Raw genomic sequence first — 26,032 nt, forward strand, 5'->3', positions numbered from 1 at the left:
TAACTTTTGCGCACTGTGCCTCAACATGCGCTCTCTGATTTTACATGGCCGAGTTGCTGTTGTTCCCAATTGTTTCCACTTATACCACTAACAGTTGACTATGAAATATTTAGTAGTGAGGAAATGTGGAAGTGATTGGATTTGGAGGGGTGTCGCAAAAACCTTTGGCAATATAGTGTATATTATATATCTCTTGGAATCCTTTTTGTCCAAACAAATTAAACCATAGTTAATATATTACTCCATCAAAAGTCAAAAAATTCAGCCAAGTTGAAAACATTACAGTTTGCTTTCACAAACAAGTAAAACTTACCGCCAAGTCCACCAAAAAGTTTAGTCCTTTTCGCTCATTTTTATGTATGAAATACCCTTAAAATATATTGCAAACAGGATGGAAGCTATTGAAGAAAAATTAAGGGGAAAAAAAAAGGAAAAAAATGGCTTTGGTCTTAAGCTTGTTTGGATCAGTTCATCTTCTGGTTACAACAATTCCATATAAATCCAAACATTCAACCGCTTGTTTATGAGATATCAACCACCTGGTGGAAGAGGCATAGAAGTAGAAGAATCGGAAACTGAAACCCAATTCTTTGTACATAAACAACTCATGTTTGCTCATTCTTTGACGGGTTTAGAATTTTTTCAGTAAACCTTGAATGGTTCCCTCATAACGGACAAACTGGAGAAGCATTGAGAGTTCTCATAGACCAAAAATATAATCAAGCAAACAACATACCATTATATGGACATGACTTGAACAGAGAAACAACACAACAGCGTATGAATCATCAAAATAGATGTTTATTGTAACACAGTTTTCTGTGACATTGCCATTCAACCACACAGGCACTTTAGGCAGTGCTTCCATCAGCATGTGAGAAACACACTTTCACACAAACATGTGCCACCATCTGCCTCCCTGCTGCAGTTATAATAATCAACCGTCAGCTCGAAGGTGTATGAAGGAAAAACAGATTCAAGTGAGAAAACGTAACACTTTGATATTTGGTACAAAAAATATCAGAACATTATCTTGCAAGAGAATATTCCCGATGTTTCAAATACCTTTTTTTTTTTTTTATTTAACCAAAAAGACATGACTTAATTTTTGCAAAATAATCCATGCTTCTGCACGTGTGTGTTACAATCCAATCATCTGTGTAGCCTTTTTTTTTTTTTGGTTCGATCTAGTATTGGAGTGCATTTATATTGGTATAATTGGGCTGCATCTCCATGAGCAGCGTGTTATCAAGCACAGGCGGACGCTGTTAATAGATACATCCCTATACTGCTCAAAAACCCAAGGACATTGCGATTTCCAACACGGAGAGGGGGGACCAAAAAAAAAAAAAAAAAAAAAAAAAAAAAAGAGGAAAAAGTCGTCACACTATTATGGAGCCGAGTATCAGAGCTACGCTAGAACAAAACTTCAGAGTCCTCAGGACTTATTGCTGGTTTTGTATTTTCTACAATCTAGCACAACTGGCTGAACTTTTAAGAGCACCATGCAGCAAAGCTTGCAGAGCACAGGGACGGGGATCGTGGGCCTGCTGCATCGTGAACACACTCAGACAGATACATGCATGCGCCATTATTATGACAGTGGTTCCAGTTTAGCGTTACACACACAAACACACTTTACATTTCGTCATCAGATTTGTATTCTATACAATAGCAAATTCAGAGAGCACATTCACATGAAACAATCAACCTCCAAGTGTGATTGATGAGAAAGGAACCGTTTGATTCGATTGATTGAGCGCGACCGTTACTCAAACCGTCAGACAGCGTGGAAGAGGGTTGTTTAAGGAATGAGTTAGAAAGTGCAAGAGGGAAAACTAAGGCCAAGAATATGGAAAAAAATAAAAATAAAGAATATAACGTAGAACGTGAAGAAGGATTAAAAAAAGTACATAGCAATGTTAATAAGACAGAGCAGAGAGAGAGAAGGGGAGAGAGAGAGAACACACAACATGGGTCAGTAGAAGACCACGCTGGATTTTCCACCAGGTGGGTTGAGCACTCTGTTGTGTGAACGTGGCCGAGGTCCGAGGCGCGGCTCGTGGTCCTTCTCTGATGGCTGACCATCCTGGCTGGGTGTGGGTTCAGGAGGGGGAGCTTCTTTTTTGGGAGTTGCCTGAGGAGAGACGACCACCTCCTTCTTCACTTCCTCTGGCTTCTTTGGCTGAGGCGCTGAGACGGGGAATACATACGCTTAAGCTTTTCATGTATTTTGTTCGAACACACTCTGATTTAAAGAAAACATTCTCTGATCTTTATCTACTGCATCACATGTGGGTGTTTCCTTGCACCAAGAACAGAAAACCTGTCTAGGCTGCTTTTACAGGAAACCTGCTGGCCAGTGCTGACTTGTGTGACTCAACAGAATGCAGCCACTTTTAAAGTGGGACTGCATACGACAACAATGCAGAGGGCAGCATCTTTCTGACGGTATGTCAAGCATCCGCAAGACTATTACATTACGTTATCTTATCTTAACCTTAGAAAGGTGTTCCAGTGTTTAAACAAAACATACTCATTCTCCGATTTGCCCTCAAAAGATGAGACCACAAATTTATAGCCATGTTACAAACATGAACATTGACCTAGTGGCACACAGACTACAGAAAAGTAATATATCCAGTCGTATCAGTGTTGTAAGAGCTGCCCATTTCAATCATTTATTAACTGAATTCGACACCCGCCCTCTCACTTCCATTGTAAATGTTTGATGTAAACAGGAGTTTGTTCTTTTATCAGTATAGAGAGTGGTGGTCATTTTTTGCATCGCAGAAACACTGGAATAAAACACTGGAGAATTTTCCATCTAATCTGTAGTGATTGCTTACCTGGTGCTGCAACTGTAACTGCTGAACCCAAACTTATGTTGTCCTGTAGAAAGTTAAGAGGAACTCATTAGTGGTGGGGAAAAAAAAAAACAAACAAACATTCGCTTACTTTCATTCTATGGTTGACATCAGAAGAACATAACGACACTTCAGCAAGTCGCATAAAAACCAAGCATACTGCATGGCACAGAAGAAACGCTCTGGATTCGTTAAACTGCTGTATGAGCTCAAAAGGATGTTGCAAGCACCTAAGCATCAAATTTACTTCATAAGAAACACGCCAATATATGCGGGGAGATGAGATAGTGAGCCGATAACAGGAAAGCATGCAGCCGGCCACAGTTATCTAAGATGGCAGGTAAGATGTGCTGCTGCAGCTGCCTTTATTCGTGCTCGGGTCTTCATCACTGAACAATTGATGGCATCGGAAGGAATTTGTGTTAAGCTCCTGGTTACAGAATTCCACCGACTTATATATATATATATATATATATATATATATACACACACACACACACACACACACACACTTTCTGGCGTCAAACAGACGAGGATGAGGTTCCCTTTTGAGTCTGGTTCCTCTCAAGGCTTCTTCCTCCAGAGTTTTACCTCAAGGCTTGTTCATTAGGGATAAATATAAATGTAAATTTTCAAAATTTTATTCTAAATTTTTAATATTCCTGTAAAGCATTGCGACAATGTCCATTACTAAAAGCGCTTTGCAAATAAAATGGAAATGAACTGGACTAAACGGAGCAGGGGGAAATTATTGTTAATAAAACGGAGAGGTGATTTTGTCCGAGGTTTCTGCATAGCTATGGAAATGCTTCAATAGAGTGTTCCTGAGAGAGACTCTGAATAAACTCTGGCTCTGACCAGAATGAATCCATTCAATTAAAAATTTTCTTTGGATGCCAGATGTTGTCACAAAGCAGCTTTACAGGAAAAATTCCGAATAAATAAAATAAATTAAATTATATTAATCCCTAATGAGCAAGAGGCAACACCGGAAAGGAAAAACTCTCTGAAAACAATACAAGGAATAAACTTTTAGAGGAACCAGAGTCAAAAGGGAAACTCATCGTCATCCGTGTGACACCAGAGAAATTATAAATAGATGTGATCATAAACATGATAAATATATAAATAATGTCCCTTCTACAGTCGTATGCACTCATGTGCAACCAGCAGCTTTTGAGCAACTTATAATTATGAGTATTGGTGTCATTTCTTAATTCTTCGTAGATTCAACATAAACCCCTTCCTGCCAAAGCTATAAAATCTTCAACGATGGAGAATATTTATTTAAAAGAAGAAAAAAAAAATGATGGAAGTGAGAGCCCCCCCACCTCAAAAACAATCAGGTAGAGCTCTGAATTATTTCCAGTGTAACCTGCGGGTAGTTATATGAACCGCCATTTATATTATTATTATTCATTTGGATTATTTAAGTGCAAATCAAGCAGCTTGCAGGTTAATTTTTAACAAAACCCTGATGTTGCATGCACTTTAACCAGATAAAAATCTGATTCTATCAACATGCCAAAAGTTAGTAGTCCATGCATCAGATTTGATGAACAGCCAGTGTGGCTATATAAAATAATAACCAACCTTTGGTTTGTTGGGGTGACTTTTAACTGTAGGCAGGTTTGGATCCGGCCCTCCAAAAATGTTGCTAGTCGCTCCACCCGAAGGAACGGGTTTATGTTGTGGAGAAGAAGCCTCGGGCTCGGTGAAAATCCCACTGCACTTTCCACCTTTGAGAGACGGAGAGGAAAAAAAAAAAAAAAAATCTTAGCCTTGCAAATGTATTTTGTTTTACCAATCTTGGGTTATATTCATACAGCAAGTACATAAAAACAGTAAAATCACTGCTTAGACATTTAGTTATCTATTAGTTGTATTATAATGCACTCTAACACACAACACTCAATCATACAGTCTCTGCTGTTTACTATAAATAATTAACACCAACTACAGAACTCGCACTGCTGGAGTTATATTGTGGTAAAACGCAACCTAGCCCGAGTGGGAGGGAGAAAATTAGGTGGAATTTATCCATTTAAAAACTAAACACAGCAAAAATTCCGAGAAGGTCAAATGGAGATGTGGGAGTATCCTGTGACGAACCATATATCCAAAACAAGACGATAATCAACTAGATAGTTATTAATAGACCCAAAAAAGAAGTCGTCTCCAGATCAGGGCTGAAGAAGCTGCTCATTGACCTTTTGCGCTATTAAAATAAAGAAAATATGAGAGAAGAAGAAAAAGCTCTAAAAAGAATATGTAGGCAGTAATTCAGACAAGAAAGGCGTTGGTAAACAAACAATACTTGTGTATCACATTCAGAAAAGAAGATATATATTATCTTACTAGGAATAAAATGTTTCGAGAGTCTGTGAATCTCTACACACTGAATGTCTAGTCTATACAAATTTAATCTGCCTTCATTTTGTCCTGAGGGTGTGTGAAGTAAAATTATACATATACACGGCGGCTTTTCTCTTAATAATTGAAGTCATAGCTTCAAGTAAGTGCCGTATTTAAAGAAATAAACTTGTTGGTTCCGATTAGTCTCTAAAACTCTAAAGCTGTGTGGATATTAAAGTGTTTCTATCCTCCAAGTGATTTCTGAATTCCATTCCTCAACCCTAAGGGTGCATACATGCTAAAATCAGCATTAGAACATACCACAGGCTGACGGCCAATCAGAAAACCAGAGCCCTCGGCGCTTACAAGAGAACCACTTAAAGCTAAAAACGAAAGCGTGGCCTGAATCACGTTTGTTATCAGTCAGGTCACATGGTTGCTCTGAAGAACTCAGCTCAATAGTGTTGGGAAACTTATTCAGTGGTGAACCATAAAACTCCTCCTCACACAAACTTTGACCTTAATGGACAAGATGATTTCATCACAAATCGCTGGGATTGATAGGCTTTGGATTGACCAGCTTGGCTTTGACCTTCAGGGATTAAAAGCAGTCACTTAAACCTGCAGCTTGTTGAGAAATTCAGAACAGAGTGTGAGGGGGAAAAACATTACACACCCATCCTGATTACAGTGTGGTGAGAATTTTACACCAGCAATTCAAAAAAAGACCAGTGAGAAGAGGGCTTTTGTAAACTATATGTTTATACCTGGAGGGTTGGTGCGTTTGGTGCCTCCTTGAGGCTCCTCTGGAGGGGCGAAAACCGTGGAGGCCATCTTGTTTGTCCGTCTCGAAGCACCGGCATCATCCTCATAGCCACCGAAAATGTTGCTGCTGCCTCCGCCAGGAGGTCGCAAAACCCTGTAAACACACACCAGTGCTAATATTCAATTAATATGATATTATACACTATATTGCCAAATGTTTTGGGACACCCCTTCAAATCATTCAATTCAGGTGTCGGGCTTGGCCTCTTAGTTCCAGTGAAAGGATCTCTTAATGCTTCAGCATACCAAGACATTTTGGACAATTTCATGCTCCCAACTTTGTGGGAACAGTTTGAGGATGACCCCTTCCTGTTCCAACATGACTGCACACCAGTGCACAAAGCAAGGTCCATAAAGACATGGATGAGCGAGTTTGGTGTGGAGGAACCTGACTGGCCTGCACAGAGTCCTGACCTCAACCTGATAATAGAACACCTTTGGGATGAATTAGAGAGGAGACTGTCCAACCTCAGTGCCTGACCTCACCAATGTGCTTCTAGAGGAATGGTCAAAACGTCCCATAAACACACTCCTAAACCTTGTGGAAAGCCTTCCCAGAAGAGCTGAAGCTGTTATAACTGCAAAGGGCGAGCCAACTCCATATTACACCCATGTGCATGTAAAGGCAGACGTCCTAAAACCTTTGGAAATATAGTGTAGATGAAACTGCAAAAAAAAAACAAAAAAAAAAACACTAAACCAGTCCATCGGCCTGAACAAGTACATGTGGGCTCTGGAACCTTTATTTACACAGGTATTCACTTAGAAACAGGAAAATCCGTTACTATAACAGGGTGTACTGTTACAGGACAATAATCAGCGACAGTGCGGTGTGGTGTGTTGTTGCAGCAACACATCCTGAAAAGTTTTATAACTCGTATACCAGAGCAGTTTGCCCATTATTACTCATTTATTATCAAACAAAACATTACACTTTTTAAAATCTGTTTACAGTTCATGTCGAGGACGATCCATGAGAAGCATCTCTTCTCTTAACAGCCTCTATTTTGCAGTTTATCGGCCCTCTGGCTTAAACACTCTCCCCTAGGTGACTCTTATAAATGTAGATGTCCACATTCTAAATAAACACGTCCTCATAGAAGGTATCACCATATGAATGTTTAAACTAGTTTTTTAATAATAAACTAGTTAAAAGCTAGGTATAAACTAGTTAAAAACTAGTTAATAATAAACAATAAAAGCTTCTTGAATCTTGAATTAGACTTCGATCACGAGGAACTATTAAACCTTTGCATTAATCAGAACTGTGATTTTGTTTAACAGGCACTGTTACAGGCAATCAATCAAACACCATCTGACCAATCAGAATCGAGAATGCAACAAGGTTTGCGGTAACATTGTGTAAATAATGTTTAATTAAATTGCACCTTTCATCTCAAGCCCCCTTGCGGTTGTGGTGCGTCATTACAGCTAAGAGAAAGGCGGTAAAGCAGGGCAAGTAGTGAGACACACAAAAAAGTTCCACATGACATGAGGTCAGAAACAATTTGGCGACAATATTTGAAGTGGATTTGTTTTTAGTGTATTATCGATCGCTTCGATCTGCCTCCATTTCAGATCAATCGATGATCCGGATTGTATTGATCAGCACATGTGTGGCGCACAAAAATCAATATTCAGCAAAACAAGTAGCCTATATATATATATATATATATTACAAAATCGTAGATTTGCTCACTGAAAAGCGTCCGATTATGTATTTGTTTACATTTTACTTGCATTTAAGATGTATAGCTGTATATATATATATATATATATATATATATATATATATATATATTAGTCATGGTGATCAGATGAAACAGACACACTAGTTGTTGGTAATAGTTGGGCGCTAATTATAAAAGAAAGCGGATTGGATCACTGCACGATCTCTCCTAAATCGCGTTGATACACGATTAAGTTAATATTAAATATGAACGTTTTTAGAAATCCGCCTTCGCATTTCAACTAGCTTTTAGCTTTTCGTACATGACTTAGCGGACAGAAAGCTAAACCAAAGTTAGCTAGCTTAACTAGCCAAGTTCCTGTTTGGGATTTTTCCCCGATGAGCTAAGCTAGTTAAGCTAGCGCACTTGGAATTAATCACAACAAGGGCTGATTATTACCTCGAGCTCGGTTTTCCGCCGTCCTCGAGCCCTTGAAAAGTGTTAGTCGAAGTCATTGTGCCGTATTTCCCTCTAGGAGCTCGGCTCGAAGTCTCTCCACTAATCCGCTATGCGGAACCCGGTGACTCTGTAACGCAGCGCTCACAAGTTAGCCACACAAAAAAGCGTTAGGAGGCTGCTGGCCACGCCCAGGAGGACGGGACACGTGTTTGGAAGTCAAAATAGAGCTCGAGCACGGATCTGCTTTTTGATTGGTTCTCGTGATAATCAATCATAATATGGCGTGGTTCTATTGGCTAAGATGACTGGTAGGACAACCCACATTTTAAAATCTGCTGATTGGCTGAAATGCTTCTTCTTTCCTTCTTGACCGCTACGATACCGCAAAAGATGATATATATAAAATGAATAAAAAAATGCAAAGCAATACTAAATGTCACCGAGCGTTTACTTATATAAACTTTATTTATTCACATTAAAAAATAGCAAATAAAGTTGCATGTATTATGAGGGAAAAACGACCATAGTGATATAAAAATAACAATAATAAAACTCATTTAAATCTCATTAAATGCACATGTTCTTGCTATGTATAATATAACCTGATTTTGTTTTTGTTTTTATGTAAATAAATAACACGATTTTGATCAGACCAATCGCGTTTAAACTATGCGACGTCACGCGGACCGCGCACGTGACCACGCCGCGACCAATCAAACGGTTTGTTTTTGAGCGGGAGGGGGCGTGCCCTCAGACACGAGGGAAAAAACAGGAAGGTTTGATTATTGCTGTCACTGGGGAAGCTAAGCTAACAGTCTTCTTCATGTTAATGCGGATTGTATTCGGTTCGACTAACCTGATAAACGCCACACAAGGTAATGTATCTCTGTGTAAAGTAGTGTTTTGTAATCGTTACTGTTGGTTCCAGCGTCTTAACATCAAGTGTGTGCAACTTTTATTTAGCTTATTTTCGATAGCTCGATTGCGGTTAGCTAGCCGTGTTGCTTGCTAGTTTGCTGTTCGTTGTGCTTGAAGGTGAACTGCATGAGCTGGGTGTCACTTGTTTTATGTTGCAACAAATATAAGATCTGCCATGGGGGGAAAAAAAAGTGGAATTCATGTTCTGGTTAGAGGAAATTGAAGATGCTGGATATAAACTGTAAGAGGATTCAGTAGTAGTAGTAGCAAAGTTATATCAGATCTCTGTGGTCATTTGAATGATGAATTGATTTTAGGTAAAATTTTGCTGATCCTTGAATTCATACTGTGCAGACACCTAAAGTATACCGTGCAACGTGTGAAATCATATTATATTACTCATCAAATGTGTCAGATTTCACCAGACTGTCATTTAAAGAGCAATTTAGGTCCCGGACCACGATAAATCAGGAAGCATATCACGCCTCTTTAACTGTGATTCTCAAGCGATAATGCATATTGACTACAATAACCAAGCTTCATGCAGTGAGTTATACTAGATAGAATGCATAAATAGTTTTAAAAAGGTACTATGTCTGCTGATTGTGTGCTGTATGTCGAATAATCCAGATTTAGAGATACCTGGACAGAGAGGAGGGCACCACCCTAATTGGCACAATATAACGTATAGCATGTGCAGTCAAATGCTTTGCTGTGACATTTATAAATACAGATGACTCCAGATTGGGGCAGAACGTCTGATTTCGAAAGATTACCATATTCACAGAAGTGCCCCTATCATGACTTTTCAGGGTGTTTATATAATAAAGGTACACCCGCCCTACTGAATAAGGTGTAGTTTATCTTAACTCTCTTGTGTATTTCTGGCACCATCTCAAACCCCGGGACTGGTTTAATATCTTCGATGCTTGACTCGTGTGGGGTTTTTCACTGCGTTTTAACACGTTGTGACTTTATTATAAGAAAGCATCGATGCTTAAACTTATGATGACGTAGTTAACAACAAAGTCCAGACTTGTGGATTGAGGAGGTGCTCAGGAGGATTCTGGTGTCGTCTTTGTGGTACAAGTCGCAGAAAATTGTGGCGGTCCAACTTCACGGCGGTTCGCTTGGCAGTTTTAAACGGTGGAGCTGTATGTGTAGTGTAGGTAAATGTCGGTCACGGTTATATATTTCGGAGTTTCTGAGTTGGAGTTGCTGTTACTACGAGACGAACAGTTGAGCTGAGCGGAGTTCAGGCTTTGAGTCGAGGCAGCAGCAAGCAGCGAGGAGAGGACGAGTCCAGACACACGACCTCCTTTCTCCTATAAGAATATGTTTAATTTGCTCGAAAATTGGTCTCCAAAATCTTCGGACTCATGGTGAAGAGAAAGAAGATCTACTCCGGCACTGAAGAGCTGGAAAATGGGTAACGGTTCTCGAAAAACAATCACTTTAAATAGAGGTCGAATGCGCGAAAGATTTTTTTCCTTGTCGCTTGTCGTTTGTGCCGCGCGCTAAAGTCTACCTTCATAATGTCGGATTAAACAAAGCACAACTGAACTTAACCCGGACTAGTGCAAAAAGCGAACCGAATTAAGACGAAATGGTGTTGTTTGGTTCAAACTGGAAGTGTGTAAAATGCAATTTTTCGACGCGAATTGTCGGGACGGTGAGAGGGGGATTTGAAACAAACAGCGGCGGCCATGTTGAGTTGAGCAGAACGTCGCCTCTTCTAAGTTAATTCCTCTATTTTGGTTAAACGCAAAACGTCCAAGAAAGCGTCTAGATTCTTTTTGCTTTGTGTATTTGATCAGGATGACAGTGGGCCAGCAGGCCGGCTCGGGAGTCGAGGGCTCGAACAAACCCATCCGAAAGCTCGAATGCTGCGAGGAAGAGGAGAGCGCGGAGAGGACACCGAGCGAGCAGCCGAGCACAAAGAGGGACGGCGAGGAAGCGCCGAGTCCGTGCGCCGCGCTCGCCTCCGATTCATCACCGAACCCGTCCGGAACACAGCCGACCCCCGCGGGCCTGGGCTCCCCTCCGGCCGTTCACGACCAGCATCACTTCCTCCGCTCCAGCGTGCGACCTCCGAGCAAACGGATCCGCAAAGACGGGCCCGCGGTGAACGGACACAGCGGCACGAAAACCAAAGGTAGGAAACAAGCAGCTTGTCTAAAAGTGAGCAAAAAATAAATGTGAGCACCATAAAATAATCCGTCCTGTTGCCAGGACCCATGTGGATTAAAGATGAAAAGGGAAATCATTAGTGGGATATTAGTTTATTGTGACAACAGCATCCGCTTTTCATCATGGCTTACAGAAGTCCAGGAAACTGGAGTGTAAAGGACTGTGAAGAAGTCTAAACACTCACAAAGTGTTTTTGGCTTAAATAATTTTTTTTTTCAAGCAATATAGGCTAAAGATTATGCATTCACTTAAATGTTTTTTTTCTCTCTCTCTCTATTCTCTGCAGTGCACTCAGAAAAACAAGAACGGTGCACAAAGTACCTTTCCTTGTCACTAGGGTGCTGCCCTCACTTTAATGTGGCTCTCTTCACTTGGAATTGTGGATAGAGTGTACCTCTGCACACAAAAAAAAATATATATATATATATATAATTTGAGGCACATAACTGGATCATAATTATTTTTTTGCAAGTAACGTTTCATTACATGTACACTTTCATTTAGATAAAAGTCATCTGGAGGAAAAAAGAGCTTCTTTTTTTTTCCCCTGAGCAATGCACAATACCGTGTTCACATGGCACATTCGTTCGAGTGTTTGGATTCGTTTGCAGAAACAAAAAGCATAACCTATGTGGCGAAACACTTTAGATTTATTTTTGTTGCAGCGCTGCGGAATACGCCATGGATTGATTTCATCTGGTGTTAAAAAATGTGTGTATTTATTCGAAGGATTTTCATTGGGAGGCAAAATGGTCACATGATTCGTGATTTTTTTTTTTGTTTTTTTTAAGTAAATGGTTGAGTGCAGGGTACATTGTTGTGTAGTCTGGTGTGTGTGTGTGTTGGGGGGGGCAGTGTTGTTGGCTTCTTTCTTCAGGCATGTTGTTTTTGGACCAGCGTAATGAGCAGCAGGTCTGGAACACCTCCGAATGACTCCCCACTCACACTTCCTGACGAGCGTGGACACACTGCCAACGTACACTTCGATTCATGCGCTGCGTGATAAAACGTCATTATTTATCATTCAGATGCACTTTTCATTCTGTGGTTTATTTTTTGTTTAAATGTGAAATGGTGCATGCATTTCAGACACCCAGTTAAGAACTAAGATATTTGTAAATATTGCTGAGTAGCTCTAGGTGTATAGTGATCTGTATGCTGACCTGGAGCATACTTAACAAGCTGATTGGGGGTGTCCTTTATTATTCAGTGTCATCCTAATGAGGTCATGTTTGTTATCCTGTATTACGTGTATTCGGGTGCGTAGATTAACCGTTCTGCCTAAGGCATGTGTCATATGAACAGATTTTTCCAGTTATGATATTCATGTGGTCTTCATTGGAACTAACATTTATAAACCAGCGTTTTAAAGCAGTGTTGTTCCAGCGGAAATATTTCACTATTTTTAGTCCGTCCTCAGATATTTTGGGATCCTGGACTATTCTGGGGCCTCTGCTTTTCGTGTGGCACAACAGAACAAGAAGTCTCAATCTCCTCTCTCACTCTTGCTTTCCTTCCTCTGCCCCAGGGAGTGATGCGGTTCCTGCTGTGTCTGCATCAGGCCATGCAGGCTCAGGAGGTGGTGTTGCAGCTGGAGGAAGCTCTCGCTCTGCCCCTAGGAGCCAGGGTCCGGTGGAGAAAGATGAAGGAGGGAATCAAAAGCGTGCACGTAGACAGTGGGAGTCCTGGAGCACTGAGGACAAGAATTCATTCTTTGAAGGACTTTATGAGGTAATTTGTTACTGTCCTGGGTTTCTCAAAATCCATAGAACTCTTGGTGCATCATGTTGGTCCTCATTGTGATCAGTCTATTAATACGCCATTAAAGATAGTTAAGTAAAGAGTAAAATATAGTGTGGTTTGCTGTTACAGGAACGTAATCAATGATGGTGTCCTGTGATGCGTCCTAATGTTTAATTAAATGTACATTTGTCTGTTTATAGTTACATTTATTGTTGTGGCACATCTAAGACAAGTTAGTTTCTGTTACTTGCATTATAGCGGCTATAAACGGTAACTTCCTCACCAGCTACTCTTTATCTCTCATAACAACTAAAAAAAAATAAAAAACCACAGCTTGTCATTACTTGTGGAGGAAAACTTACTGTTCCAAAGCTGTCATACTGGAGACTGCTTCCATAAGTGTTAAATAAACACCTTACAGAAAACTCTACCATATCAGCAATTAGACAGCTTTCTTCCTCTTTTTTTTTCCTTAAATAACTTTTGAAATATTAGATCTTGTTGATCATCGGCCATACAAGTTCACGTGTAAGTGATTAAAAACGAATACACTTTTTTAGAGAAACTGCAGGCATCATCGGTATTTTTTATTAAATGCCGACTGACTTCAGTGTTACACGCAATAACAAGTACCTGAATGTTAAAGCAAATTTTTATACCTGATGTTTTATTTACCGACCTCTTCTGTGCTAAATAATTTATTCTTGCAAACACAAACCTCATAGCTGCAGGCTTCAAAATGTATTTTTTGCTATAGCTCTTTTATTAGCAAGCCTAAAAGTGGCATGTAGAGTGTATTGTGAAAATGCCCCGAATCGTGATTTGATATATTTGCCACCTGTAATTACGCTTTAAAAGCCTTTCTCCTCACTATATATTTCTTGCTCTCTTTCTTTCTATCTCGCTTATTTTTCTCAGCATGGGAAGGACTTTGAGGCCATACAGAATAACATTGCTCTGAAGTATAAGAAAAAAGGCAAGCCTGCTAGTATGGTGAAGAACAAGGAGCAAGTTCGCCATTTCTACTACAGAACCTGGCACAAGATCTCCAAACACATCGATTTCAATAACGGTAAGGCTGAACGCTCATACGCTGACATTTTGATCCATGTGGGTTTTAAAAGCGTGTAGTAGAACGTGTTGAGTTTTTTTAGTGTATGCGTGCATGCTAAGAAGGGAGAGGTCATTACTTTTAGATGATCTGTTGCAACAGAAAATGAATTGCAGGATACAGTGCTGTTTTGATTAGACTTATTACATCCAGTTTGATCGCACTGTGTTGTGTAAATGCGAACCCCTTGTGTACTGAGATGAATCGCAAACAAGACCGCGCTCATGCAGTTTTTCCTCTCGTTCTCTTCCTCAGCGTATTCCCGTGTCCTGAAGAAATCCTCACAGGAGCTCTATGGGCTCATATGTTATGCCGAGCTCAGGAAGAAGGTTGGAGGCTGTGAGTATTGCCTGTAAAAAAAAAAATTCTTTAAATTCGGGAGAACACGGCTCTTGTTAGTGGCCTGGCATCAATGGATAGCAGATCTTTATATGTGGGATATTAGTTTTGTATTTGTAGTAGCCTGGTAGACATGTACTTTGTTGATTACTCTCTGTGTGTTTAAGTAATTTTTGGAAATGGTTAGACAAGCTCTCTGAACTGTCATGGCAGCTTGTGGCACACACTATAGTTTTCCAAAGCTTCGATAAAGAACATGGGGAAACTCCAGTGCGCCAGCTAAAGTAAAAATAAGGCGAGGATTGGGATTTTTCACTTGCTTTGTTGATCAGGTGTCTATGAGACACGTGTAACTGCTTCTTCATCGATTCCTGTTCTTTTCAGTGATGGATGACAAGAACGTGTCCAGATTGAATGAACTCATCATGCAAGGGTAAAGTGTATTTATTTGTGTTCAAGTATGAGATAAACAAAACTAAACACAATCAATTGTATTTTATTTAAGTTGACTCAATGTCTGACTCAGGTGTGTGTGTGTGTGTGTGTGTGTATATATGTATGTGTGTGTGTGTGTGGTTTTAGGGCCACCACGGTTCGCTCTAAAGGCAGGAACCTGAGGATCAAAGCTCCCATGTGTCGTGCCCTGAAGAAACTGTGCGACCCAGATGGTGTGTATGTGTAAGATGGAAATGAGAGCAGTGTGTGTAAGTGTGTATTCAGCTGGGAAACTTGTGAGAGACTGTTCTGGAATGGAGGTCTAGAAAAAGCTAACGTGTGTGTAGAGCACTTGGGTGGAAGGTAATGGATTATAGTAGAACTTGTGTAAGTAGGGTGAATGCTCTTGTTTCTATGATTACAGGTTATGTGATTGAAAGAGGAGATTGAGAATCCGAGTTACTAACCTCTTCTTGTATTTCTTCCCTCCACTTTGTCTTATTATCTACATCTCAGGAGTGAGTGATGAAGAGGACCAGAAGCCAGTTCGGTTGCCACTGAAGGTTGCAGTGGAGCTGCAGCCACGTAGTAACCACTCTTGGACTCGGGTTCAGAGTCTGGCCCATAATCCTCGTCTCCGGTTAGTCTCACCCGTTTTTGATTTGTTTGGTTGTTTTGCTAAGTATCTAAGCAGCTTTAGAAGATTGTCAATTCTGCATCCTCAGGCTTTTTGGTTTTGCAGTTGCTTTGTATTTTTAAACTTTAACCAGCTAATGTCCTTTAAAATATCATGGTCCATGAAAGACTTGTGTATCTGCCGAATGTTAGTTATTGCTTACACAAATTCAGTAGAATCGTTGCGGCTTGGTTATCTCTTTCTGCTCATGATGTATTGCTCTGTTCATGTTGAATAGTTGATGACATTGTTTTGTTTCAGGATGGTCGTGGAGCTGCACAGGAAAGTGTCGAGTCTTATCGAGTTCCTGAAGCAAAAATGGGCAGTTCAGGACCAGCGAATTGTATCCTTTCTAAATGTGGTTCATATGTGATGTGTATTTTTTTTTGAAGATGTTCCCATTTTAGTATTCCGACACGTTTTCCAGTCATTTGCATGTTATGGAAAACACCTGGAATGCAAAAATGGATGAAATGCATCAGAGTCCTGGGAAAAGTTTGGGTTACTAGGGAATATGAGAGTTTTTTTTTTTTAAGAGTAGTTTTTCTAAGCTGACATTGTTTATATGTCTGTTAAAAATATAAGCTTGGGGAAATTATCTAGATCGTATCTAGTCATAAGTAATCTTATTTATTTTAGCAGAAGAATCCCTTGAGTTGCAAGTCTGCAAACTAAAATTCTGATTCAATTTGGGAGACTTTGTTTTCATGATGATCTTGTCTTCTACAGTGGTACCTCGGTGTTCAAACTTAATTCGTTCTAAAAGCCTGGTCGAATACCGATTTGGTCGAAAACCGAATTATTTTTCCCCATAGGAAGTAATGTAAAACGAATTAATCTGTTTCAACTTGATGGTTGATCTCACAATTTCCTCTTGGCAACACTGATGCCTGATTTCCCTTTTTTTTTCGGAGACATGACCACTGGAAATATACCACAAAAGATAGCGTGGGGTTATAACACAAGTACTCACAGATGATGCTTTCAGAACAGATGACCCGTGTAAACGGCTTCATCTCTATTGTCTACGGCAGGGTACGCCACATGGAAAGCGTGTGCGGCATGGGCGTCGCTAGGCTATTTTTAGGGGGGCATTAGCCTAACATTTCTACTCAGCCCCTATAAAAATTCTGCGATTCTCCATAAACTGTACACAAATTGGTGATCACCTCAGTCCCCTTTAAATTCCATATGAAAACAGCGGCAGACTTCGGCTCTTCCACGTCTTTTAGCGCATTCTTCAATCCAAAGACCGTGGCGTTGCAGAGCGAGGATCAGAGGACGAGTGTGTGTGTGTGATCAGAAAGACTCATATTTGGCTTGTTCAGTACTCAAATGTTATACACATCTATGCAATACAGTGGAATGCTGCAATAAGTTTACCATCCTACCCTGTTAGTCATTATACCCTCATTGGGGGCTGAGCCCCCCTTAAATGAAAATCCTAGAATTGCCCCTGGCGTGTGCGGTCTCGTAGTTAGTTCTTTTCAGGTCGGGTCAAAAATATTTTTGAAAACTGAAAATTTGTGTTGAAAATACAGTTCACATTAACATTTGTTTGAATTTTGTTCGAAATGTTGATATTCATTGCAATCCTGTATGAAACAAGAACCGGCGTTCCTGACGGCCGAGTCGTACACCAAAAATATTTTCATACACCGAGGTCAAATTGACTCAAATTCTAATTGTACACCGAAAATTCGAACACGGGGGTGGTCGAGGACCGAGGTACCACTGTATTTTTCACTATTGTTTTATAAGCTTTTACTCCTCCTGTTCCTCTTGGTTTTCTTTGGTGAGCGAGTGAACGGAGCAGCAGTATATATCTATCATTTTAGTAAAACTTGTGGGAGGGTAGAGATATTTGCATAGGGCATGGTGAGTATGGGATCAGTTGGGTTGTTGACCATGATGTTAAGGATAATGCAGGTGTGAGTCTTTCTGAGACATGAAAAATGTCCTGACTGATAAATTGAGCTGGTTTTCGCTTTTTGTCTGGTTTATTGTATCCAACATCTATATCAAGTTTTCTACCCTTAACCCTAATGTGCCTAGCTTAAGAGTCTGGCAGAACGGGAGGCTCTAGAAGGTGTAGCACTTCCTGGTGAGTCAGAAGATCTGTTCCTGTATCCAGCAGAAAGCAGCACAATTACGGTTTTGCCTGGTGTAGCACGTGTCGTTCACTCCAAGGCCTCCTGCACTGTCCACTGGCAGGAGACTGGGCGTGGTCGACCAGGTGTAAGAGACCTGCCAACTGCCCAGATCCTAGGGATTCAGCCTGTCCGAGGGACAGGAAAACCAGGCAAGGGTGCCTCTGGAGGTGGAGACATAAAACGAGCCGAAGGACAAGTACCTGAGAGTTCAGAAGGGAGCAGTTGCGCTTCTGGGACAGAGAACACTTTAAACATGGCCCACAACACTACCACTCCTTCTGTCACTCCAACTTCTACAAATCTGCCGCCTTTCCCAGGACAGGAAGGCAGCGGGACTGGGACAGCTGATTCTTTAGGCACATCTCAGTCCCAGACGTGTCTTAGTGGCACGAGTAAAGACACTGTCAGTCCAGGAGAACCCATCCTGGCGGACAACATTATAGAGACTCCTTCAGTAGGTGGTAATGCAGCAGAAGGAGCTGTTGCTCCTCCACCTCCTCCTCCAGAGCCTGCAGGCCGAGTGGACGATGCAGCCGGGGCTGGTCGCTCGCCGCAGCAGATCCGTGAGGAGGGCTGGAGCTCACAAGGTGCAGAAAACGTCACTCTAGCCGAAATCTACCTCATGATGGGCAAGCCTGGAAAGCTGCAGTTAGAGTATGAGTGGCAGCCCAAGTCCCGCCCTTCAGCCCTGCCCACCACTCAGAGCGTGCTTCGGTGCCTTCTGAGACTTGTCTCTTCAGAGGTCAACCCCAAACCTGTGAGTAACCATGAGTTTAAGCCTACAAATGATGGTGACAGGTTACATTTTTGAAAAGAGTTATCTAGTGAATATCTTGCATCATAAGATTATATGTTTTTCTGCTTCCAGGCTTCAGACACATGTTCTGTAGGGACGTCTCCCATCAAGCTGGGTCAGGAGGAGCAGTCTGTGACACCTCCAGGCAAACCTCCAACTGTGGGAACCCGCAGCCCCAACTGTGGGCGGCAGCAACACACAGCACGCGCCAAAACACTGCCTACTACAGCTGGCACAGGTACAAAATATAAACATGAATGTGATAGTTTCAGTCATCAGGCACATTTCGAATGTTTAGTCAATATGATTCATCATACTTGGTATTTAAATGTCAGAAAGTATCCCTCCATTCAGTAGAACCTCCTGGGATAATTGGCCAACCTGTCACTTTGGAATCTAGACAAGGGTGCAGTTAGGCTCATGTTCTAATTTTGCTTGTTGTGCCTCCACAGGTGGCCGGAATCTACCACGTTCTCTGTTGGTTTCTGGCAGTGATGGTGATGGGGGTGTGTTTGCGGTTCCAACAACACTGCCACCGAACAGCTCCCGCCACTTACGGATGTTTTCTCCTAATAAAGAGGCGGAGTTGGCTTTCCGTCAGCAGCTGGACTCGATCAGCGTGAGTGGTCCTCCGTTTTAAAAATTGATCTAGCCCAACTAAGGATGTTGAATCTACCTTGACGCCATGTCATGGAGTAGTGAGATTATGGTGCACAATCATGCTTTGATTAGATGCTTGTGTTTAATGCTGCCATATAAACGACCATGTTACAATGAGGGACTGTGGCTTTAACATGTCTCTAGCAATGGGTCCTTGTAAAAATGCTGAGGGCACTGACGACACCTACACTAGAGATTTGCACTTTACAAAATGTGCTAAACCTCACAATGCATGTTTTTGTTCGAACTCTGTGACTTGCAAAGCTATACTATGGCCTTCAGACATTAGAACCGCACAATGCCTCTTTATAATTGAGAAGAATAGCTGTGTAGTTATCTGTAGGTACAGCTGTTTTGCTCTCAACTAATATAATGGTGCTTAACTCCTCACACCGGCTGTTATCAACTATCTTCCCCCAATGAAGATAAATCTGCTAAAAATCATTCGCTAGCACCTTCATCATCAAAAGTGAATGCCTTACCTATTCACCATGATGCAAATGTCAGTTCTGAATCCTTTTTTTGCAGTATTTAATCTCTTTCACTATTTTAATCCCATTTGCTTTGTTTATCCTCTTGCATTCTCATTCCGATTCTCATTCATTAGCAGCAGCTTCTCTCGTCACTTCTGTCCTGCCGGAGGTTGGGGTATAATGATGGACCCAACACCTCTGACACATCTTTGACTGTGAATTATTATTATTATTATTATTATTATTATTACAGGATCATCTGGATGATTCACAGCAGCTTGGGAGCATCAGATTATATAGTGTTTTATTTTTTGTGTGTGTGTATGCAAGTTCTGACTCCTGTGAAGAAAAATCCTGTACGCTGAGGTTTCATTCATTTTGACTTTACTAACAGTATTCTATATTTCTCTTTCAGTCAGATATTTTCCTCCATAAGGCAAGGAAAACAGGAAGGGGCCGTCCATTGAGGAAGCCACTTGTAGTGCAGGTAAGGCAACCAGAGCCAACAACCTGAAACTAATTGTAATTTTATTATAGCTGTTTATTATTCTTAACCAAGTAACTTGCATCCACAATATTTTGTGTGTTCCCTGCAGAGAACATTGTTGCCTCGGACAACAGGAGATGCCTCCCAGCATGTTTGCTCTTTCTCAATTCTCTCCAGCTCTTCAGCTACTGGTAATTTACATAAAGTGATGAAATATTAAAATACAATTTAGAAATAAAGAAGAAATATCTCATTAGCTTTTCTTCTTCTTTTTTTTCTCCTCCAGGCACTGGTTCTTTTCGGCCCATCCAAAGCCGGCTCTCGGCATCCCGACCCCTTGCACTCAAAGCCACTTCCACTACAATAAATACTGCTTCTTCTAATCAATTGTCCAGTAAGCTGTCCATCATTTTGAATAATGACTGAAAAGAAAAAACAACTTCTGCCACTTTTTTTGAGACTAACTTGTTCCTCGTACTTTAGGTGCAATTGACCTGGCAGCAAAGTCTGCAGGCATTATACCAGGAAGCCCGTGTCGAGAAGTGGAGGCCACGGCTCTAGAGTCGAGCCTTTTGCCACCTGAGGCTGCCACACCTCCGGCACCTTCAGACCCCGAACCTGAACCTGAACCTGAGCCCGAGCCCAATCCTGAGATGCTGCATCAAGACACAGAGGTGTGTCTGTTATACCCACTAAATCCTAATGCTGTTAAATAAGACAAAATTATGCATAAATGAATAGTTTGATTATTTTCTAAATCAGTCTTGCCCTCCCTCTCACTGTTTTAATTAGGGCTCGTTGCAGAATGGGGTTCCTCCGCCGTCTCCAGGAGGTGGAGACTCCCTATTGGCACCTCCTAGTGTTGCCTCACTGTTGGACATTTCACTGCCTGGCCCTCCAGATGAATCCCTTCCTCCTGGAGAACCTCACACTCACATCAGCGACTCCATTATTGAGCTTGCCATTAGTTCTTCACACTATGGTGGGTCTGGGTGAACATACTGCTAGTTCTGTATGAGGACATGATTTATTTCCATGTTACACTGTAGTGTAGCGATAGACAGGTCTTACAGTCAGAAAGATGAACACAGGACATTCTCTTCACGTGGGAGATTTATGGAAATAAAAAACAAATAATTAAGATATAAAAACAGAAAATGTACAGGTTGTCAAATAATGAACCAACACTTATTATAGTCTTGCTGATTACATGGGATATGAGGTCAGAACAGTGGTTTTTAATTGTTTCTTAAGAAGAAAGAAGACGAGTTGGAATGCATGCTCTTCTAATAGCAATGAAAATATTTCAGTCCAATGATTATAAACATGTGGAAAGGACCAGAATGAGGAAGGAGTTTGTTTACAGCAAGTTGGATCTAAATTTGGATGCGTTTGATTAATTCTGACCTTGGTCCAGTATTGAACAGTGGAACAGTTTACATTTGTTAACTAGAACCTGTGAAGACCTAGACGTGTTTAATGCACATTAAGTTTCAACATGCATACAAAATGAAAACTTGAAACAAGTCAATAGGGAGTAGGGTTTTTTTCTTTGCTGCTGGTCCACTGGGCAACAAGAAGAAAAAAAGTGTTGTTTTGGACTGCTGAAGGACTTATAACTAATGGGAAGTGTTGGTGTCTCAGATGATACAATATTTCCTTAACATCCCCTTTGCTTCTGTCTGTCTCTATCGCTCGCATCATTTTTTCCTCCTCAGGTGAAGGATCGTCTCTTTCTCCTCCCAAGCTCAATGGGAATGACCGGTCTAAGCTTGTCCCCTCCCTCCCTGACAGTCCCGGCCATAGCTGGATGCCATCTCCTATGCACGATCCGCAGTGGTACCCCAATGACTCTAGCGATTCCAGTCTGGGCTGCTTGCTCTGTGAGTGTCACATAAACAGGAAACTAATTCAGGTTTTATTTCAAGGGCACTTTGTGACCACTGAAACATTACTAAATAAAAGGTTATTAAATAAATGGTCCCAGCAGAAGTCTATCTACAGCTCAGGACTTGTATTTTATATAAATTCTTGGGCATGTCTGCTTATTATCTGCGTCATTCATTTATAAGGTTTTTAAATCATGTTCTCTTCTGTTCTTTTGCACAGAGAAAACCCAGTTCACTTATGATGAGTCTTTTTCAGTCACCTTTTCGGGTGTTTTAAAGGCATTATGTCTCATTTTATTTGATAAATTCCCAACTCCCGGGTTTAATTCCATATGCAAATCTTGAAGATGTAAATTTAGTTTACGTCAATGCAAGTTTACAAAAGCAGCCGTGGAAATGTAGAACTGCACTAGAATCTCTTTACATAGAAGTTGATTGGATGGTACCTCTATAATTACGTGGGCTCATGATCTAATCTGAATTTTGCCTCTGTTTTCTCTGCACAGCAAGCCTGGTGTCGCCAGATAAAACCCGGAGGACTGTCCTCCCCCCTGCAGGGCCCTCCAGTGGTACAGCCTTACTTGGCCCCAGCCTGCTTGACAGTAACTCCCATGATTCTTTTCAGGCACGTGGCCTGCATGACGTTGTTGAGGTGAGAGGCAGCCTTCACATTACAGCCTCACCTGCAGTCCTCTACTGATGTGTTCATGGTGTCGATTATATTTAGCTAGCATGGGTGGTAACACATAATATGGAATGTTTGCGAATTAGTAAGGGTTCACAACCATGTTTTTTGTAGCGTTCCAACCTGGAATTGAAATTCACTTAAATACTGAAGCTCTGATTAGATGGAGACCATTAGTGAGCAACACTTCAGTTCTTGCTACAGATTCTAGTCAGCTTGAGGTCTTGGCTTTGACTCAGCCATTCTACACATTCACGTTCTTGGTTTTCAATCAGTCCAGTGTAGCTTTGGCAGTACACCTCCATCCCAGTTTGAAACCTTTCTCAGACTGGAACAGGATTACCCTGCATTTTGCCCTATACATTTTCTCTGCTGAGGGATAGTTTCATGGGAGGGATGATTTCATTTTTTTTTCTAGTATGATGAGCAGGTTTTCTCCAAATATAGCAATCTTAGCCACGTTAGTTTTGGTCTCATAAGAGACCCTTTTCCTACATTTCCTCCTTTATGCCTATTCCTAGACTCCAATCAGATTTCATAGGGCTTGCCTCTCTTCCAGAAAGCTGAGCTCGGTTGAGTATGCCTGCCCTGTTGACACATCTCTTCTGTGATCTATATCTTCAGCTCCTTCATTGTTCCCTTTGGCCTCTTGGTTGGTTCGCTGACTAATTACCTTCCTACCAGGGGTCTCCTTTATGTAGAGATTTAGTTTTTTTTAATCTGATGATGTTGGTTGCACAAAATATGCACATTCCACAGTAATAGGAGCTCTGAATTGTTGTGCATACTTTTCACCTTGCTTTATTATTATTATGGGATATTTTGTGGCGAATCGAGACATTCCAGATAAGTTGTTTCACTTCCAGACCACAACAGTATAAAATCTGGAAAAGTTGAATAGATAGAATAGAATCTACCGAATAGATAGAATTCATCACTTTGCTTCTATGATGTCAGTTTGACTTTATCCACTTTTCCAATAAGAAAAATATTAAAAATTCAGAACTGGTATGCGTCACAGATCCGCGACAGTGACAAGTTTTTATGTTTTATGTGATATTAACAGAATAATACATATCCATTTTTGTGTGCAAGCACCCTAATAGTAAAGGTTGAGACATTTATTTTAAATTATATTATTTAATATTGGATTATTAATATAGAGCCCACATACATGCTGTGATGAATAACTGCCTAAAGGTTGATGCATTCCTGGTGTGAGTCATTCTTTTACAGCTTGTCATAGCAAAAAAAAAACCGAGGGGGTGTTTATACTTTAGACCGCTTGCGGATGATAATAATAAATGCCCTCTGGCATGATTTCGGGATGGTTATGGAAAAAAAATATTTCATAATATGAATGGAAATTATTACTTATGCAGGCTATAAGAACTGAATTAAAAAAGCTGTGTTGATTCTCATGTGTTGATACTGTGATTTACAGACCAAACTGCATGTAAATATTGTAATGGAGTCATTCTAATTCCGTCTCCTTCTTCCTGTTTATCCAGGTGGATAATCAACTGGCCTGCATGATGAGTGAGAACAGCGTCGACTACATCGCCCGCTTCAACGACCTCGCCCAAGAGCTGTCTGTGGCCGAGACGAGCCTCCCTCCTCCATGAGTCTGCGCTGAAATGTCAAATCAGGAGGAGGAGAATGAGCTTGTTGCACCACCACGGCACTGCGGGAGAACTCCAGACTCATCAGTCCGAAGGAGAGAATGTTTATGCGATTCATCTTGGATGTGCAATAAAGACACTCGATCCTTGATCATCAGAATCGAGTGTGCGTATGGGAATGGGTGCCTGCCCATCGTTTTGTGGCGTGCGTTCCACACTTGGGCCACTTTTTAAACAAACTTGTTTACAAAGCAACCTCATGTATAGAAATTTGCCATATCAGAACAAAGATTGCCTCCTCACTTCATTTTGTCGGTCCTACTCTGTTCTGTGTGAGCCAAGGCTGCAGCTCAGCTGTTTTGTCTTAGTGACATTGTTTCTCCAATGATACTAATGATCTGTCTTCGATCATCCTCCTGAAAAAGCCATAAGTGTGTGTACGTAGTACACAACATACATGTCTTCATAATGTGTGGCGTCATAGTCTGATTGGCTTTGCCAGATGTAAGAAATTATTAAAACACTGCTAGAAAGTTTTTTTTTTTGTTAATGGGAAAGACTAGGACTAATTGGAAACTCCTCCAACACTAACAAAGAGCTAAGCGAAAATATACTTGGCTGTATTTAAGTAGTAAATGTATATTAATCTATTACTTCAAGACTCCCTAAATTAAATAATAAAGTAACCGATTGCCCTACGGTTTGATGTTTTATGTTCAACACTACGTTTTATTGTATGCAGTTTTATTGAAACCAGCGATTTTAGATTGTTGTGAGCTTTCTGTCTGCGATGGAATGAATGTTTTTTATGTAAATAGACCATAACAGATTCAAGCACTGACTGTGCTTTTATAACATACTGTAAATTATTTCGATTATTTATTGATTTACATGTTGCAACTGTGTTTACTTTCTTTTTTTTATTATTATTTTAGAAGGCATCAAAGCTTATTTCAGTTGTTTTGAAGATTTCCGTGTTTGTACAAAAAGGGGTTTTATGCCACCATGTAAATATAAATTTCCCACGAAGCTGTTTTGGGATTTCTTTCGTGTCTCCTTGTCCTTTATTATAACTTGACAAACACATGGATGGATGGATATGGGTGGGTGGATGAATAGAGATAGATAGGGATGGATGGAGATATAGATAGATAGAGATGGATGGAAGGCTAGAGATGGATAGATGGATATAGATACACTATTGCCAAAAGTATTCGCTCACCCATCCAAATAATCAGAATCAGGTGTTCCAATCACTTCCATGGCCACAGGTGTATAAAATCAAGCACCTAGGCATGCAGACTGTTTTTACAAACATTTGTGAAAGAATGGGTCGCTCTCAGGAGCTCAGTGAATTCCAGCATGGAACTGTGATAGGATGCCACCTGTGCAACAAATCCAGTCGTGAAATTTCCTCGCTCCTAAATATTCCACAGTCAACTGTCAGCTGTATTATAAGAACGTGGAAGTGTTTGGGAACGACAGCAACTCAGCCACGAAGTGGTAGGCCACGTAAACTGACGGAGCGGGGTCAGCGGATGCTGAGGCGCATAGTGTGAAGAGGTCACCAACTTTCTGCAGAGTCAATCGCTACAGACCTCCAAACTTCATGTGGCCTTCAGATTAGCTCAAGAACATTGCGCAGAGAGCTTCATGGAATGGGTTTCCATGGCCGAGCA

General features: G+C 40.9%; 2 protein-coding genes across 4 annotated transcripts; one reads left to right on the forward strand and one right to left on the reverse strand.

The window, feature by feature from the left end:
* Positions 1-781: 781 nt before the first annotated feature.
* On the reverse strand, positions 782-8,354 carry jpt2 (Jupiter microtubule associated homolog 2). The gene is made up of 5 exons (XM_058375573.1): positions 8,177-8,354; positions 5,990-6,141; positions 4,461-4,606; positions 2,850-2,892; positions 782-2,193 (listed from the first exon to the last, which is right to left on the reverse strand). The coding sequence occupies exons 1-5, from the start codon at positions 8,230-8,232 to the stop codon at positions 1,979-1,981; spliced, it is 612 nt and encodes a 203-aa protein (XP_058231556.1). The 5' UTR covers positions 8,233-8,354; the 3' UTR covers positions 782-1,978.
* Positions 8,355-8,914: 560 nt separating this feature from the next.
* On the forward strand, positions 8,915-25,378 carry cramp1 (cramped chromatin regulator homolog 1). 3 transcript variants are annotated; one of them, XM_058373610.1, is made up of 20 exons: positions 8,915-9,051; positions 10,912-11,249; positions 12,813-13,015; positions 13,946-14,099; positions 14,394-14,477; positions 14,862-14,910; positions 15,060-15,145; positions 15,429-15,552; positions 15,850-15,931; positions 17,644-18,498; positions 18,610-18,775; positions 18,990-19,156; positions 20,086-20,157; positions 20,267-20,348; positions 20,444-20,551; positions 20,641-20,831; positions 20,950-21,139; positions 21,876-22,040; positions 22,553-22,698; positions 24,243-25,378. In XM_058373610.1, the coding sequence occupies exons 2-20, from the start codon at positions 10,913-10,915 to the stop codon at positions 24,354-24,356; spliced, it is 3,375 nt and encodes a 1,124-aa protein (XP_058229593.1). In that variant the 5' UTR covers positions 8,915-9,051; position 10,912; the 3' UTR covers positions 24,357-25,378. The 3 variants fall into 3 exon arrangements, with proteins under 3 accessions (XP_058229593.1, XP_058229582.1, XP_058229602.1); XM_058373599.1 differs by lacking the exon at positions 8,915-9,051 and adding an exon at positions 10,018-10,523; XM_058373619.1 differs by lacking the exon at positions 8,915-9,051 and adding an exon at positions 10,018-10,263.
* The last annotated feature ends 654 nt before the right edge of the window (positions 25,379-26,032 follow it).

The sequence above is a fragment of the Hemibagrus wyckioides genome, linkage group LG02, assembly GCF_019097595.1.
Source record: "Hemibagrus wyckioides isolate EC202008001 linkage group LG02, SWU_Hwy_1.0, whole genome shotgun sequence".
Lineage (NCBI taxonomy): Eukaryota > Metazoa > Chordata > Actinopteri > Siluriformes > Bagridae > Hemibagrus > Hemibagrus wyckioides.

Bases quoted from the DNA above. Each gene is read 5' to 3' on its own strand.
- cramp1 (XM_058373599.1), top strand. From the start codon at position 10,474: ATGGTGAAGAGAAAGAAGATCTACTCCGGCACTGAAGAGCTGGAAAAT. The intron at 11,250-12,812 runs GTAGGAAACAAG...CCTCTGCCCCAG, and splicing joins CAGCGGCACGAAAACCAAAG to GGAGTGATGCGGTTCCTGCT. The intron at 14,478-14,861 runs GTGAGTATTGCC...TGTTCTTTTCAG, and splicing joins CAGGAAGAAGGTTGGAGGCT to TGATGGATGACAAGAACGTG.
- jpt2 (XM_058375573.1), bottom strand. From the start codon at position 8,232: ATGACTTCGACTAACACTTTTCAAGGGCTCGAGGACGGCGGAAAACCG. The intron at 6,142-8,176 runs GTAATAATCAGC...GTGTGTTTACAG, and splicing joins GGCGGAAAACCGAGCTCGAG to GGTTTTGCGACCTCCTGGCG. The intron at 4,607-5,989 runs GTATAAACATAT...CGTCTCTCAAAG, and splicing joins CAAACGCACCAACCCTCCAG to GTGGAAAGTGCAGTGGGATT.